Raw genomic sequence first — 14,841 nt, forward strand, 5'->3', positions numbered from 1 at the left:
CGTCAATCACAGGGCTGACACAAAGATAGACAGATAAACACTCATGCTCACACCTAGGGGCAATGTAGAGCGGTCAATCAACCTAATCAATCAACCCACGGTTTTGGGATTGTGGGAGCAAGCCGCAGTACCCGGAGAAAACCCACGCAGACACGGGGAGAACATGCAAACTCCACTCAGAAGGGCCCAAACCCAGACTTCAACCCAGAACCCTCTTGCTGTATAGCAATAGTGCCAACCATCACACCATCATTGCAGAGTAGCAACACATCAGGACACGCCTGTGGTCCCAGTTTCACTATGAAGTGATAAGAAACAGAACCTTAGAGAAAAAAAAATGTATTAATCTCATCTCATTTAGAGCTATCTACAGTAGCTCACACTGAAAGGCAGGATCAAATCATGTAAAATGAAGACATGTAACATAATCTCACTGATGGTCTGATTGCGTTGATGTCTTTTGGACGCCGAGTTTTATATTTTCAGTTTCCAAGAGAACACACCGTTCAGTCTGTCAGAGAGTGAGGCGCGCACACACACAATGACGACAGTGAAATCAATATCCTAAGCCTCCTGAATACATGTCTAAACAGAGCTCTTTCTAACAGTATTTCTAAGCTCACGCAAAAATTCCTTCAGACTACAACTTTTCAATGCGACTGAAGCAAAGCACTCACACATACACACACACACACACCATGCACCGCTGTTTCAGCAGAAATGCTGTTGAGAGTGAGTGCAGAGGCTGTGACCGACTGCAAACGTTCCATTCATGCTGATTCAGCAAAATGTGATGGCGAGCGTGGCCTCCCTGTAATGGCTTGATAGATTTGCGCGGCATATCAGAATCGGTCAAAAAGGATGCCAAGAATGGCAGCCAGCTCAGTGGGAAGCTATGTGTTGTGGTAGCTCAGCACAAGCATCAAGGCAGAGCAGAATGTTGTACCACAACAATGTTGTGGTACAATGTTGTACAATTGCCTTTCCTAATTTAATGGCCTCAGTCAGACAGTCCAGCAGCCAAGAGCAATGGAGCCTGACAGGTTTGAAAGGCAGATAACCTAGGGCTCAGTGCCTTTCCTTCAGAAAGAACAGGAGGTTCACGTTCTACCCCAGAGGCTCAGAGTATGCGTTTTCAAACGTGTCTGTGTCTGTCTTGCTCCCTCAACCTTAACCGAAGGTTATTTTCTAGACTCACTGAAGAGAAATATGCTATAGCAAATGTCAATGGAGCTTGACAGGTGAAAGGTTTCCTGACATACTGTACATCAATTACTTATCATATGCACAGCAAAAGTATTAGAAATCTGTGCAGATATGGTTTTGTTTAACAAGGTTTTGAAATAAGATTTCTACACCTCAGTACAATGGAGGTGAATATAATTTAATGTGTTTTGTTCATTGAACATCACTGACTGAAATTCACTTGCATAAAATGTTAAGTTTGACCATTACTCTTTCAAGTGGAAATGACACCAGCCCTGATGAGAGGTCCTCTTAAAGCCACTTTAATGGAGAAAAAAAGCTTACATAAACTATGTCAAAGATGTGTGAAGGGGCATAACTTATTAATTCACTGCAGGTGGGGGGAGAGCAAACCCCTGGCATGCTTCCCTCTCCACCCATCTCTGCTCATCCCACATCTCTGCAGTGTCCGAGGTCACTGAACCAAAGATTACGTAACTTCAAGATCACTCAGTACGGATCACTCCACTATGCATGATCATCATCATCTACTCCCTGCTTGGCAAGCAGCCATGCGCCCATATGCACACATGTATACAGTTGAGAACAAGGGGGGAGGGGGGGGGGTGGTCGGACTGAGGCAGTGTGTCAGAGTGGAAGGTAGAGAAGAGATGTTGAGCCATTGCATAAGAGGATCTCATTAAGAGCAGCTGTCTCTCTTTTGCCCTCCCCACTACCTCTGTTGTTCTTCCCATTCACTGCATATGATCCTTATCACTTTTCTTCTTTAGCTTTGTCTTTGCTGACATCATTTTATTCTGCGTTACGCACTCCGTCTTCCTGTATTTTTCTGGTTTCCTCCCCATCTCTGTCTTTGCCTTGTGTACTTATGATCCAGGTTTGAGAACATCATTATGTCTCAGAGTCTTGCACCTCTTTCACCAAAACCCAAACTCTACTTGAAACTTTACAATAATATCTCTAACACCTTAGGCCTTGACTAGGCAGGCAGACAAATGCCAGCATAACAAGACAATAAAATACTACTGGATCTATGTGTATGCTTTTACACGTGTGTCCTTTTTTCTCCTTCCTCCTGCTGTAAGTGCATGTTCATACATTCATGTGTCATCTAAATCATCTAAATTGTAAAAAGTGTAAAAGGAAGGAAGACTTCTATGATTTTCAATGGCAGGGCTGTATGGATGGCAGTTTAGCTGTCAGGTAGTCCATCTGTCAGACCACTACTTTAGAGCAGACTGAAATATCTCAGCAATTGTTGGATTGATTGCAATGCAATTTCTCATTGATTCAGGGTGCCTTTAGTGAGCATTAGGGTGACATTTCCTGCTTTTTTGTGAAATATTGTAACATCTACAAGGTAGACAAGCACAAAAGTTTGTACGGACCTTTATGGTTCTCAGACAATGTATTCTAATGGTTCTGACTTTTGCTCTCAAGCCAACAAGTGGTAGACATTAATGGTTTAAAGTGAAATATCACAATCACTGGGTAGGTCGACATTAAATTAGATCCACACAATCAAGTTCCCCTGAGGATAAACTACAATAGGTGGTCCACTGACTTTTTGTATAGTGCAATCATCAGGTCTTTGGTTTGTGATGAAATATCAGCAAAATAATGACATTCCTGTCAGCCTCAGCTGTGTCTAATTAGCAAATTGTGCATGCTAACGCGTCTAAGATGATGAACATGTTAAACACCTGACTTGTATTTTTATTTTCTTTAAACTTGTGTAATCAAAGACCAGTGCTTTTCGGCATGTGATATTTAACTCCTGACACCCTGTGTCACTATCCCCTTCACGCATCTTTGACATTAGAGCAGTCACAGAGACCCAAGCAGGCATAAATAAATGGAAGTTAAAAGTTGAATGAGTTGTGAGTGAATGTTACATGCTGCTAAAGAACTTTGGTTCACTGCCAAAATGGTGAAGTGAATTTGTGGATAAAATCAATTTTATCAAAGCCTTCTGGTGCAGTTTGAGTGCGGAACTGTTTGTGATGTTCAGGTGACTATGACACAGGAAACATGTCATGTGTCGAGCAAGAGCAATTTATTTGACAACAAATGTAAATATGGACTTTACTTTGCTATCCAGACTCTTTGCAAAGCAGGAACAGTGAAAGATCAATCAACCGCAACTGTTAAGAACAAAGAAGAAAGCAAAAGCCCACAGGTGGATGCTACAGTGTGATACATAAGCAGCAGTGCTGATTCTGATTGACGTCATTTGTGTCACAAACATAATAAACGTGTGGGATCACACAAAAAAATCCCCTGAAACTTAGGAATCATTGACTCTACGGGCAGTGGTTAATATTCTCACACACATAATATTTTCAGTCAATTCTTTATCTGTACTTTTTTCTACTTTCTGAGCAAGAACCAGGTGAAGTTTTCACAAGCCTTATTCATTTGGTGGATAAACAAGCCACCCTCCACGTTACATAAGCCTTTTGTCCCTTCTGTTCTACTCCGGAGTGTTTTGGTACAACTTGAATTTCTGGTCGCTCTGGGAAAACCCATCTCATTTATTATACATACATAGAGAGAGCACAGTGTATTTCTTACAGCCCTGCTGAGACCGACAGGGATGAGGAAAAGTGAGCACGGAAAGCAGAGCAAAGGGAGAAAGAAAGAGAAAGACAAGCACTGACCACAAATGTTATCTTGGTTTGGTCTTGCATACAATATCAACCTCTACTTCTGCTTCCTTCCAACCATTTCATATTTTCTCTGCCTCAGCGGAGCCTGTAACCAAAGCTGTGCAGCCCCAGTGCTGATGGGAAAGGACAAGGCAATACTCGACACAGACGAAGAAGGAACTGGAAAAAGAATAGCATGTTTGGCTGGCGTGACAATAATTTGATAAGTCTGATAAGATCAGGAAATGTCTTTGGTTCCTCTGGTGCATTATTGGGGTTTCTTCAGGTTTGAGTTAAATTTAAAATTCAAATTCTTTTAAAGTAATTATGAATACAAATTAAAACCCATATCCACACTGGCAAAAACAGTACGAAGAATATGAAGAAAATCCCAGAACTACTTGAAAAAGAATTTATTCTTTCATGGTGCTCCTGATGTGATTTGCTGGGGGCTTTTTAAGGTGGTTTGATGTTTTTCTGACTTCCCATGCAGGTCTAATGCTTTTCCACCCAAAGTTCCCAATTTGAGCATTTTCTTGCATGGTGTAGTAAAATTCATTATTTTCAACAGACTTCAACCAAGCACTAAATGAGCTGTTTATGAGCCTTAAGAACTTGCAATTTCCTGAAGGAATAAAAGTTAACTAATTACTTCTATAAGTAGTTATTTTTTGATGGAAGACATCGCATTAGCCCCCTCAAAAAAATCACAACAAGCTGGATGTTTCTAACCAGGCCTCACAGTTTGCTTTATAGTCTGGTTCCTATGTCCAATTTATAATACAATTTATAGAATGTGTTATAATGATCTTAAGGATATTTCAAGGCCTAAAATTCAGATTATCAGATTTTCTGGAATGGATTTTAGAGAGTTTAAGGCGTCCTAGGGAAAGGCAGAAACCCCACATCTCACATCTGCCATCATTTTTAACAGCAATGGCTGTTAAAAATAATCAGAGGACACTTCTGCCGTTTTTCAAAGGATGACTTGGGCAGATTTAAGAGTCTAAATGATAAAACGAGTAAAACAGAATACGCGATTACACAGTTAAATAACATGATCCAAAATCCTCACTGTATTGTTTCATTTGAATCTACTTAGACAAAGATGGTAATGTACTCTATGTTATTAAACACTTGTTTCCAGAGAACCTTCTCCACAATGTCATAGCCAATCCCTTGTGAGGGTCACATATAGTTAACATGTTCATTATACTGTTCATAAGTAACTCTTTCACCATTTTTTGTCTTCAAAGGTAAATTTGATAATTTTGAAAGCAGATGCAAACAGGAATACAGCTTTAATTGACAGCAACAGAACAACACTTTGTTGCTGTTTTACTGTTGTAAAGCTCACAACCACAGTATCAAAAAGCTAATCCAGATAAGAAAACTATAATATGCAGCTGTAGCAGAAATGCAGTCATAAGAATTTGCAAAACTGCATTTAGCACAAGTGTGCATTTTAGTCAAACCAGTGCATTGTGGAATCAGTTTAGTCATTGCTCATGATAAGCGTCTTTGTTCTCATCCCAAAGCTTGGTCATTATCTAAACTAAACTAACTAAACTGAAACCACTTTCAGTGCCAACAATGCTGGTGTTTGATCACACTACTAAGTTGCTCCAGCTGCAGGCGGATGTTCAAAAGGAACCAACTCTCTTCCTGTTAGAGTGAGCATAAGAATATTTCTTTGAATCACAGTGGTAAATGAACAAATACTGAACTAAAACTAATTGTATTTACAATAAAATTGCTGACATATATGTAGTTAGAGACTAAATAAACGTCCAGCTACTACTGCCAAACTACTGTCTGACATTGACCTGGAAAACAATAAAGGGAACTCATTTAAGAGGAACTTTGTTACTGGCATGATTGATTCATGTTCACAAATCTACAATAATTATAGCAACCAGAATAAGAATGAAGATTACTGTAATTTGCCTTTATTTTCACTCATAGTTACATCCTTGCGTGTCCTGCAGCAAACTCTGACTCTGTTAACTAAACTTGATACTGATTGCCTGTGAACTGGACTGGCTGAACCAGCATTGTTCATATGTTCACCACTGGGGAAAGCAGGCAAACTGAACATGTTAAATACACAAATTTCATTTATTTTAATACATTTCATTTTCATACAGTTGACAAAGCTGACATACATTAATGCTGCTACATTCTGACTTCAATGACTGGCAGGCATCACCACCACACTGACAGCTGAAATAAAGCCACCATCCCAGCCTGTACACTTATTGCATGTTATTCAGTTATTTATACATATATGTGTGCTTTCCGACCATCTCAGGTGACAGTAATGAGAATGACTGCACTAAAACCTGAGACACAGAACTGAAAGTGTCCACTATAATTTTTGCCAACAATGCTGACTTTTTTTTATCAGACTGCTAAGTTACTTCAGCTGCGTGCAGATGTTCCACTGGAATCGACTCTCTACCTGTTGAAAAGAGGATCACAGTGGCAAATCAGCAAACACTGAAATAAAATTCATTGTTTTGACAATGAAAATATTTTGAAATGACAACATCCTCACCTTGGTAGAGAGTAAAGTGTGCAGCACATTTTTTCTTGTAGTAGATGAATCCAGAGCTTGCAATGACCAAACCGAGCATCAGACCACACAGTCCCACAACAATTTTAACCCGTTCTGATGCAGGAAGAGAGGGGTCTAAAAGTGTGGGAAAAAGATGTTTATATTTACACATCCTCCCGTGTTCTTGTCCTGCATACAAAATGAATCACAGTGGAACACTCACCCCAAACCTGAAGCAGTGGTTTAGAGAGGGCCAAGTGTTCAACCATGCAGGTAATTTTCTCTCCTGAAGCCGGGGTGTGCTCCAGATAGGAATGAATCTGGTAGTACCAATCCCCATCAGACATCACCTCAGAAAAAGTGACATGTGAGGTCACTTCCTGGCTGTTCCTCAACCACGTCACTCGGATTTGTTTTGGATAGAAGTTATAGGCACTGCACACAAGCATGGACGGGTGCTTCACTGAATTAAGCGTAACAGTGGGTGCAGCTGTGAGATTATCTGAAAAAGCAAATTAAGTTTTATATATTGTAACATTTATAATATTTACTCAGAACATCAGTTCACCTTCTGGGGCTTCTGGAGAGCACATTTTTTTTATCACACATACTGGAATGCATTATGGATGAATATGTTGTAAATTATTACAGTTTTCTGAATCAGCTGTACTGTGGTACAATAGAGGTCAGTGGTAGCAATGTTAACTACTGAGTGTCGAAATACTCAAATTCTCAACAGAAACAGGCTGACATGTTGATGCAGGAAACATACAAGTACAAACAATAACATTAAATGGCGACACAGTTTCATTTAGTGTCCCAGAAAGCCAAGTCAGCCAAGCAAACATGCAGCCATCGTTAATGTCATTTATTCCACCTGCGCTTTTCAAGCTTAGAAAGGTCTATGTGCATGTCTGCAGCACCCCACAAAACATTTAGCACAATTGACTTTAATACTAAGAATCTTCTTACCTCTTATGTGTTGAAGTAAGTCTATGTTGTCTCTACACAGCGTTTTCTTTTCAAATACTCTCTGTAGTGCATCGTAGGGATCGCTGTTACGATGTTTTGCGAGCTGAATTGCATAAGGTGTGTATCCTGTCCAGTTGCCTCTTGTGCTGTTGTACCGCATCATTGTTTTCTTGTTATAATGATCAGTAAGGATATACTCTACATCTTTAAAACTCACACCCTTGAATGTACAACATGCTGTGACTTGTACATAATCTTCATCTGAGAAAACTGTATGAAAGGAGAGAAATGTATTAACGTCAAGCAAAATACTAACAATATACTAAAACTTGATGCAATCAAGTAATAAAGTAACTTACCTGGACTGAAAAGAAAGAAAGCCATACAAAAAAGAAAATTATAAAAGTACATGTTTTTCCACGAGTCGGTAGCTGGAGGAATGAAGTCACTCCAGTGTGCAGCACTCGGAAATAGCGCACAGATTCACAGATATGTCAACAAAATGACAGAACGCATCCACCCCTTTGACTCAGGCAAAATCCCCTTTGCCAGTTGCAATAATTAGAGTGACACTGATCATTATTATTCCTGATTAGCGCTAATATTGACATGTTTGATTCACATTTTAACAAGAAGAAGTTGGCAGCTCATTGTTTGAAGGATCTTTCAGCTGTGATCGAACAAAGAATTAACAAACACGCCAACATCACAATAGACAAAGGAAGAAATGAGTGGCTACAAACAATATATCAATAAGTATTCAGCACCCTGTACACAAACTATTGTTTGACTTTGACCTGGAAATCAGCAAAGGGAACTCTTTTAAGGGGGACTTTGTTTCTGGCACGATGGATTCATATTTATAAATCTACAATAAGCAGGACACAGTAACAGTGAAGATTACTTTAATGTGCTTTTATTTTCACTCTTGCAGCAAACTCTGACCCCTTTGAGAACTCAGAGAGTTTGTAAATCTTCATTTTTAGGGTGGCTATTACAACATAATACAGGTTATACACTTCTACAGTCAAAATTCAATGACTCAAATCAGCAAATGGAGAATAATATGAAACAAATCAGGGACTTTGAGGGGCTGAGTAGTTGCAGAAGACAGGCAATATTTATAGGATAAGACAAGCTTTTCACAAGCAGCATGTGTGTAGTATGTGTAGTATGTGTGCCTGAGAAGGATATGGTGTAGATAGGTGTTCAGACATGACCTGATGTTATTCAGATCTACTGACTAAATAACATCAGATCACTACCACACGTCTGTGATCACAGTGCTGTATGTGGTCTGAAGCACTAGACCGCTAGGTTGCTCTCATTTTGGTGACCTTTCACAAAAAAGAATATTCCTGCAACAACTCCAAGAAGTCCAAGACTCAGGCCAAGTCCACAAAAGACAGCTGGGCTTACATTAACCTCATCTGTGTCAACCTCTGTGGAAGACAGGAGAAAATTAGTTTTTAATATGAAGTTAAAAACATAAATCTTGAAGTGATGACTGACTGCTGCATCGATCAGGAGAATATTAAAATCCCTCAGAACATTAAGCTTATCCGTTCTCACCCCAAAACTTGGTTCGAGGTATCTCCAGTGACTCGTGTTTCACAGTGCACCCATAGATATCTCCTTTGTTTGGGACAAAGTTCAGGGTGGACAAAACATAAAATGTCCCATCAGAATTGGGTAGGCATTTTATGAAAGGATCTTCCACCGCTACCTCTATATCATTCTTCGTCCATGTTATGTTGATGGTAGGAGGGAAGAAATGGTTGATGAAGCATATAAGAGTATTCTCTTCTTCATTTATCACTTCATCTCTGGGGTAGACCATGATTTCTGGTGCCTCTGAGGGTTCAATTAACACATAAATTAGCATATATTCAAATTTCTACAGTTTTGTAGAAAAAAAAAAACTTTGCTAAATAAATTCAGTAGCTTTGTTAAAGGTCTAACATAAAATCAGCATGTTGAGTATCACTTACCTGTAGTCTTTTCTATTGACTTGTCTTGTTTCCACGTCCGAAAAACATCTTTGCATATGTCTCGGTAATATACTGCATATTTGTAAGCCCAGGAAACATGGAAACTTAAAGGGAGTCTGCTGTCCCAAACGAGGAGCCCTTTTTTAAAGTCTGCATAGTAGACTTCATCTTCATCCAGTGTCATACAGAGCTGAGTATCGGTTGACTCAAAGCAGCCATAGGTGTGACAAAGTTCGAAGCTTTCTAAGAGAGTGTAACGATCCATACATCAAATCAGTAACAACTGTTTGTTTATTGAAAAGACATAGATGCAAAAGGAATAGTAACAGGGAAATAGCCGTACTTACTTTGTGCATAGATGCAAACTGCTGCTGAGAAAAGAAGTATAATTTTGATGTACATGTCCTGCAATCTGTATGTATTTAAGTTAAGCTCTCGTGTTCTAGGAGTGAAAGACGCGACTTCTCGTCGGTGGCTTTTCCTCATACCCAAAAATCACATAAACATGACAGATTTTTTCTTTGGTTTCTTCCTCATACTTTGACCTTTCTTGATATCCTCATAGCAGTTTGGCAGGATAATAAATCAGAGCAACTTCCTCCTTCAGAAAGGTGAAGCACCCATCAAGATCATATCATTTTTTATTTTTATTTTTGAAAAGTAAAACATCAATCATCCGCAAATGTTTGTAATTACAAATGTGCGGCTCCACTTGCACAATAATTCAGAAAATATTATCAGTGGTTATAATACCAGAAACCATAATGATGTCAACCAGAAAAGCAAAACAACGATGGCAGCGTTTACACATTATATTAACTTAGGGCATTAAGACTAAAAAGAAAGAAAAGAGTCGTCTGTCAGTGAATAACCCACTGGACAAAAACCTGTTTGGGAAGTGTTTTTGGTGGGCAAGCCCCAGCAAGACACAATTCAGTTTGCAAGTCTCTCAAATCTTTCGCTGTCCTGACAACAAAGAATCCCACAGATGACGTTGGCTGCATAGCAAATTCAGGTGATCCACTCTCATGGAAGTGAAAGAGCTGTTTTAAAAGCGATTCAGTTTCCTCATTTACCCACCAAAATGCATCAGCTGGTAGATTGTAAACCAGAAGCTCAATTTGCCGTCAACAGTTAGAGGTGCTCTGATGAAGGAGCCCTCACTCTGTCTGCCATACCCACCCATTATAATAACCCAATTTAAAAAAAAAATAGAAAAGACAGACATTCATTCACGCTCACACCTAGGGGCAATGTCGAGTAGCCAGTTAACCTAATGTGCAGGTACAAGGAGAACATGCAAACTCTGCGCAGAAGGGCCCAGACCAGGATTCAAATCAGGATCCCCCCTGCTGTGAGGTGACAGTGCTAACCACCACACTACCATGTACATCACACCATGCCGCCCATGATGCGGGACACATGGTGTAATGTGCATGTGTTTGTTTGTACGATTACTTCCGCAAAGGTTCATGAGAATATTCTCTTTAGGATCAGTTGTACATGACAGTGAGAGCCATTTTTTAGTCCATGGATCAAACTTTCAAGGATGGTGACAAGACCTTCTGACAGAGATTTGTATGTGCCCTCAAAAACTGTTAGAAATCACTTTTTATGATGTAAAACAATGGTTAAGGCTTCAACAGGGTTAATATGGATGTGAAAATGAAAGCATTCCTTTTCAAATGATCTGTTTTGCACACCTTGAGGATCACTGTTCAAATCTTTTGTGAGTTTAATTGCTTAATGTGTGTATCCTTCCCAGTTGCCTCTTGTGCTGTTGTACTGCATCATTATTTTCTTGTTAAAATAATTTCAATGATATACTCTATACCTTCAAAACCTGCACTCTTGAATGTACAACATGCTGTGACTTGTACATAATCTTCATCTGAGAAATGAAATGAGAGAAATGCATTAGTTTTGAACAAAATACAAAAACTCTCTCTTCTTTCCTGCCAGTCAGTAACTGGAGGAATGAAGTCGCTCCAGTATGCAGCATTCATATCTTCACAAAATACTCAGAAATAAGATAAGATGAACTTTATTGATCCCGCAGTGGGGAAATTCACCTGTTGTGGCAGCTCACAAGGACAGAAGAGGAGTGCAAAAAGCAAAGAGTGTGCAAAAACAGTTACAAAAGAATGTAGAGGTAAATGACGCACAGGTTCATGGATATGTAAACAAAATGAAAGAATGCATCTGCCTTTTTTACTCAGGTGAAACCTGAGCAAAAGAAGGTTGTACTCACAGTGGATAGCAGTAGAAGAGGTTGTACCATCGTCTGGTTCAAAAGTGGTTTTGTCGACTTCACTGACTGCAGTTCTGAGTTACGCTGACCTTCATTTCTATCATTCATCCCCATGTTCATCACAGTTACTTTTGTGGCCATCTACAGCCTGCCACACGCTCTGTATCCAGTGATGCAGTTATAAAACAAAGGTAGAGACTCCACATATATTGGTAGTGATCTCCTTGAAAAAAAAAAAAAAAAAACCCTTCATGTTATACTAAACTCAGGGCTCAGATACCTTAGATACCAGAAATGACAACATACCTAAACCGACTTTACAGACATGTACCGTAGTAGCTTACACCACAACAGCTGCATTAAATTTTACAGCATCTTCTCAAACACACACACACACACACACACACCCAAAAAACCAAAAAAAAAAAAAAAACAACCGCACTCACCCACAGAGGCCATCACCACAGGGTCAGCCAATACTATTTTACATTGAAAGCAGTGTCCTTGACCTCTGTGCCAACTGTAGCTGTCACACATAAATAGTAATAGAGTAAGTAAATGGATACATTATTATAGCACCTTTAGCCAAAGGTTTTTGCAGATTATTCATCCATCCCTGCACACACTCACACACTGGCAGCAATGAGGTAAGCACAGGGTGTTGGGGTGTTCTGCCCAAGAACAGTATGTCAGTAAAAATTGCTCCAAAGCTGGCATAAGGCAACATGTACATTTGTGTGAGAATCTAAACAACTGGACATGGTAATCTAAGCTTACAAGTACAGACAAGGTCACTGTTATTTTGTTATTTTTGTCTAACAAAAAAAAAACACAAAAAACATACAGTCACATAAGAACACTGAGGCAAAGGCCACTTAGAGATGGGGAAAAAATATAACAATAAAACAGTTCCTGGTAGAGTCACATCACTGCAATTAAAAAGCAATTTGGAGACTAGAAAGTCTGCTGACAAATGCAACAACAGACGCCAGAGACAAAAAGAGAGAGAGAGAGAGAAGAGGAACCATGCTGCTGACCACCTGCACCCATGGCACTAACTGCCTGCTCAGGAACACTGAGTCAGAGAAACCAGGCAGGAACAAACATACATGCAGAAAATACTGTATCTGTCCTAATACCACGTCTAAATGACACAGTAGTCACACACTCAAACATATCATATTTTATGGTCTATTTTATTCTAAATGGGACCATAATTTAAAAGAAGAAAATCATGTGGTAACATGTGACATGAACATGTGACATGAAGAGCAGTCGCCCTGTGACAGCCATAAGAAAAAAAATAAATAAAAATTCAGGTTTAAAGCAATTCTGTGTTGGTGTCTTTGGACCCATACTCCCATGTACCACAAGATGAGAGGATTTTCCATTTCTTTAGGGTTGATGGTTTAAAAATTTGTCACACCAGAGTTTGGTCAAGCAACTTCCCAATCTGTACTCTCTGCTAGTTTATAGAGATAACCACATGGGTTGCCTTTAAACTTTATGCTTTCTCTTTGTCCTGGTTCACAAACACAGCAGTGATGATAGACACATGTAAAATACACACAGTTGTGTTGGATGAGGTTTCAGTGCTGTGCTGAAACTTTCTCTGCATACTTACCGCCCTATTTTCAACAGCTGTTCACCAGATTTTCCCAACTTTCAAAACACGTTAAAATCATTAAAGGTGTATAACACATTATGAATACACACCTTAATGTGAGATGGAAATTCTTGTAATTAATTCTGTGGCCTTCAGCAAACTCTCTTTCTCTGGTGTGTCTCAGGAAAGCCAAATGGATGTGTGGGTCAGGGGGGTTCAGATCACACACACACACACACACACACACACACACACACACACACACACAGAAGACCACTTCATCATCAAAGAGATTTCTAATCAGTCGCGAGCCACTGATGTTCCTATAGCAACCAGGAACACTTTCGTTATTCTAGTATGCACATGGTGTATCTGTGCATACACCCACAGACTTTAGATGGGTATGGACTATTTGTGTGTGTGTGTGTGTGTGGATGCATATTCCTGTAGTTGTGGGGACAAAAAAAAAATCTGTTTACACAATCACATTGTGAGGACTCTCACTGCTGCTGCACTTATGGGGACAAAATATAACTCCTCATAGCATAAGTGATTAGATATTAGGATGAAGACTCGATTTAAGGTTAGGTTGGGGTTGGGGTTGGGATTAGGCAAGTAATGTTTATTGTTATGGTTAGGGGGTAGTTAAGCCTCCGGGAAATAAATGTAAGTCATTGTGCGTCATTGTTATAAGTGATGCTCAATACATTAAACTTCTAATATGATGTATCTACTTTGAATGCTTCATCATTTACACAGGACCGATTTACAGTGAAGCAGCTCTTTGATATGCTGACAAGGTTAATGGCACATATAGAGAGAGACGTGACATTACATGTTACTGTAACTGCATCTTTATGTCAGTGGGGTAGGGAGTGAATGTATCTGAATTACCCTTTGAAAGCAAACCCTTTCAAAGGATCAGATGATAATTATGCAGCTCATTGGCTGAATTGGTCGAATCTCTTTTTAATTGGTGGCACACGCACATGTTCCCCACCCACACCAAAGTAATAGTTATACAATGATTAGCCCCTGCATCTGTGTGATGGGAGAAATGTCATCTGAGAGTCCAAATCAAAATTATGCTTCTCCAGGCTGCATGCAAGTCAGTATGAAGTCTTCTTGTTCTGACACCCTTGCAATTGTTTTATGTACAGATTGAGGCTATAGTGTAGTGTCAACTAAGAATCAATGTGGAGCAAATGATGTAGTCAGGAAATTAATTTTACATTGGTGAAAATGTAATAGCTATGAGGGAAATGTGAAAGAATTTGAGTTTATCAACATAAGTGAACGGCACAACGATAAGATGGGCAATGTGAGCAATTTATTTTCCCATACTCTGCTAGGAGACCACTTGTAGAAGCAACATTACACTGAAATGTAGTCCCAAATGCTGATTTGGGAGGTTTGTATATCAGATCCTGTGTGAGCCTCGGCAACCCACAGTTACCCATAGCACTTCTCTGCATAGACAAACATGTTTATGTCTAAAGTAAACTTGACAGATTTGATTCCAATTTTAACACAAGACTGAAGGCTGAATATGAGTCTGAATTACTTGTTGTTTTGAATATAGCAAATGACTGACCCATGTCCTTCTCCAT

General features: G+C 39.4%; 3 protein-coding genes across 5 annotated transcripts in view; all 3 read right to left on the minus strand.

Moving 5' to 3' along the window:
* The window catches only part of LOC124073041 (cytoplasmic phosphatidylinositol transfer protein 1-like), a 42,219-nt gene that overhangs the window by 17,458 nt on the left and 9,920 nt on the right, over positions 1 to 14,841 (minus strand). The gene's annotated exons all lie outside the window — the stretch shown is intronic.
* On the minus strand, positions 5,925 to 7,872 carry LOC124073043 (rano class II histocompatibility antigen, A beta chain-like). 2 transcript variants are annotated; one of them, XM_046414942.1, is made up of 5 exons: positions 7,743 to 7,872; positions 7,392 to 7,653; positions 6,635 to 6,918; positions 6,412 to 6,546; positions 5,925 to 6,315 (listed from the first exon to the last, which is right to left on the minus strand). In XM_046414942.1, exons 1-5 carry the CDS (start codon positions 7,792 to 7,794, stop codon positions 6,266 to 6,268), a joined length of 783 nt encoding a protein of 260 aa, XP_046270898.1. In that variant the 5' UTR covers positions 7,795 to 7,872; the 3' UTR covers positions 5,925 to 6,265. The 2 variants fall into 2 exon arrangements, with proteins under 2 accessions (XP_046270898.1, XP_046270897.1); XM_046414941.1 differs by having other exon boundaries at positions 5,935 to 6,315; positions 6,635 to 6,913; positions 7,384 to 7,653; positions 7,743 to 7,868.
* On the minus strand, positions 8,290 to 9,887 carry LOC124073042 (H-2 class II histocompatibility antigen, A-D alpha chain-like). 2 transcript variants are annotated; one of them, XM_046414939.1, is made up of 4 exons: positions 9,718 to 9,745; positions 9,375 to 9,617; positions 8,956 to 9,237; positions 8,290 to 8,825 (listed from the first exon to the last, which is right to left on the minus strand). In XM_046414939.1, exons 1-4 carry the CDS (start codon positions 9,728 to 9,730, stop codon positions 8,689 to 8,691), a joined length of 675 nt encoding a protein of 224 aa, XP_046270895.1. In that variant the 5' UTR covers positions 9,731 to 9,745; the 3' UTR covers positions 8,290 to 8,688. The 2 variants fall into 2 exon arrangements, with proteins under 2 accessions (XP_046270895.1, XP_046270894.1); XM_046414938.1 differs by having other exon boundaries at positions 8,294 to 8,825; positions 9,722 to 9,887.

Source organism: Scatophagus argus, chromosome 16 (assembly GCF_020382885.2).
Source record: "Scatophagus argus isolate fScaArg1 chromosome 16, fScaArg1.pri, whole genome shotgun sequence".
NCBI classification, from domain to species: domain Eukaryota; kingdom Metazoa; phylum Chordata; class Actinopteri; family Scatophagidae; genus Scatophagus; species Scatophagus argus.

What these genes read in the sequence shown, in the direction of transcription:
- LOC124073043 (XM_046414941.1), bottom strand. Translation starts at nt 7,794, where the DNA reads ATGTACTTTTATAATTTTCTTTTTTGTATGGCTTTCTTTCTTTTCAGT. An exon ending in CTTACTTCAACACATAAGAG is followed by an intron (nt 6,914 to 7,383) that starts GTAAGAAGATTC and finishes TTGCTTTTTCAG; the next exon opens with ATAATCTCACAGCTGCACCC. An exon ending in ACCACTGCTTCAGGTTTGGG is followed by an intron (nt 6,547 to 6,634) that starts GTGAGTGTTCCA and finishes CCACACTTTTAG; the next exon opens with ACCCCTCTCTTCCTGCATCA.
- LOC124073042 (XM_046414938.1), bottom strand. Translation starts at nt 9,860, where the DNA reads ATGAGGAAAAGCCACCGACGAGAAGTCGCGTCTTTCACTCCTAGAACA. An exon ending in AGTTTGCATCTATGCACAAA is followed by an intron (nt 9,618 to 9,721) that starts GTAAGTACGGCT and finishes ACACTCTCTTAG; the next exon opens with AAAGCTTCGAACTTTGTCAC. An exon ending in GTCAATAGAAAAGACTACAG is followed by an intron (nt 9,238 to 9,374) that starts GTAAGTGATACT and finishes TTGAACCCTCAG; the next exon opens with AGGCACCAGAAATCATGGTC.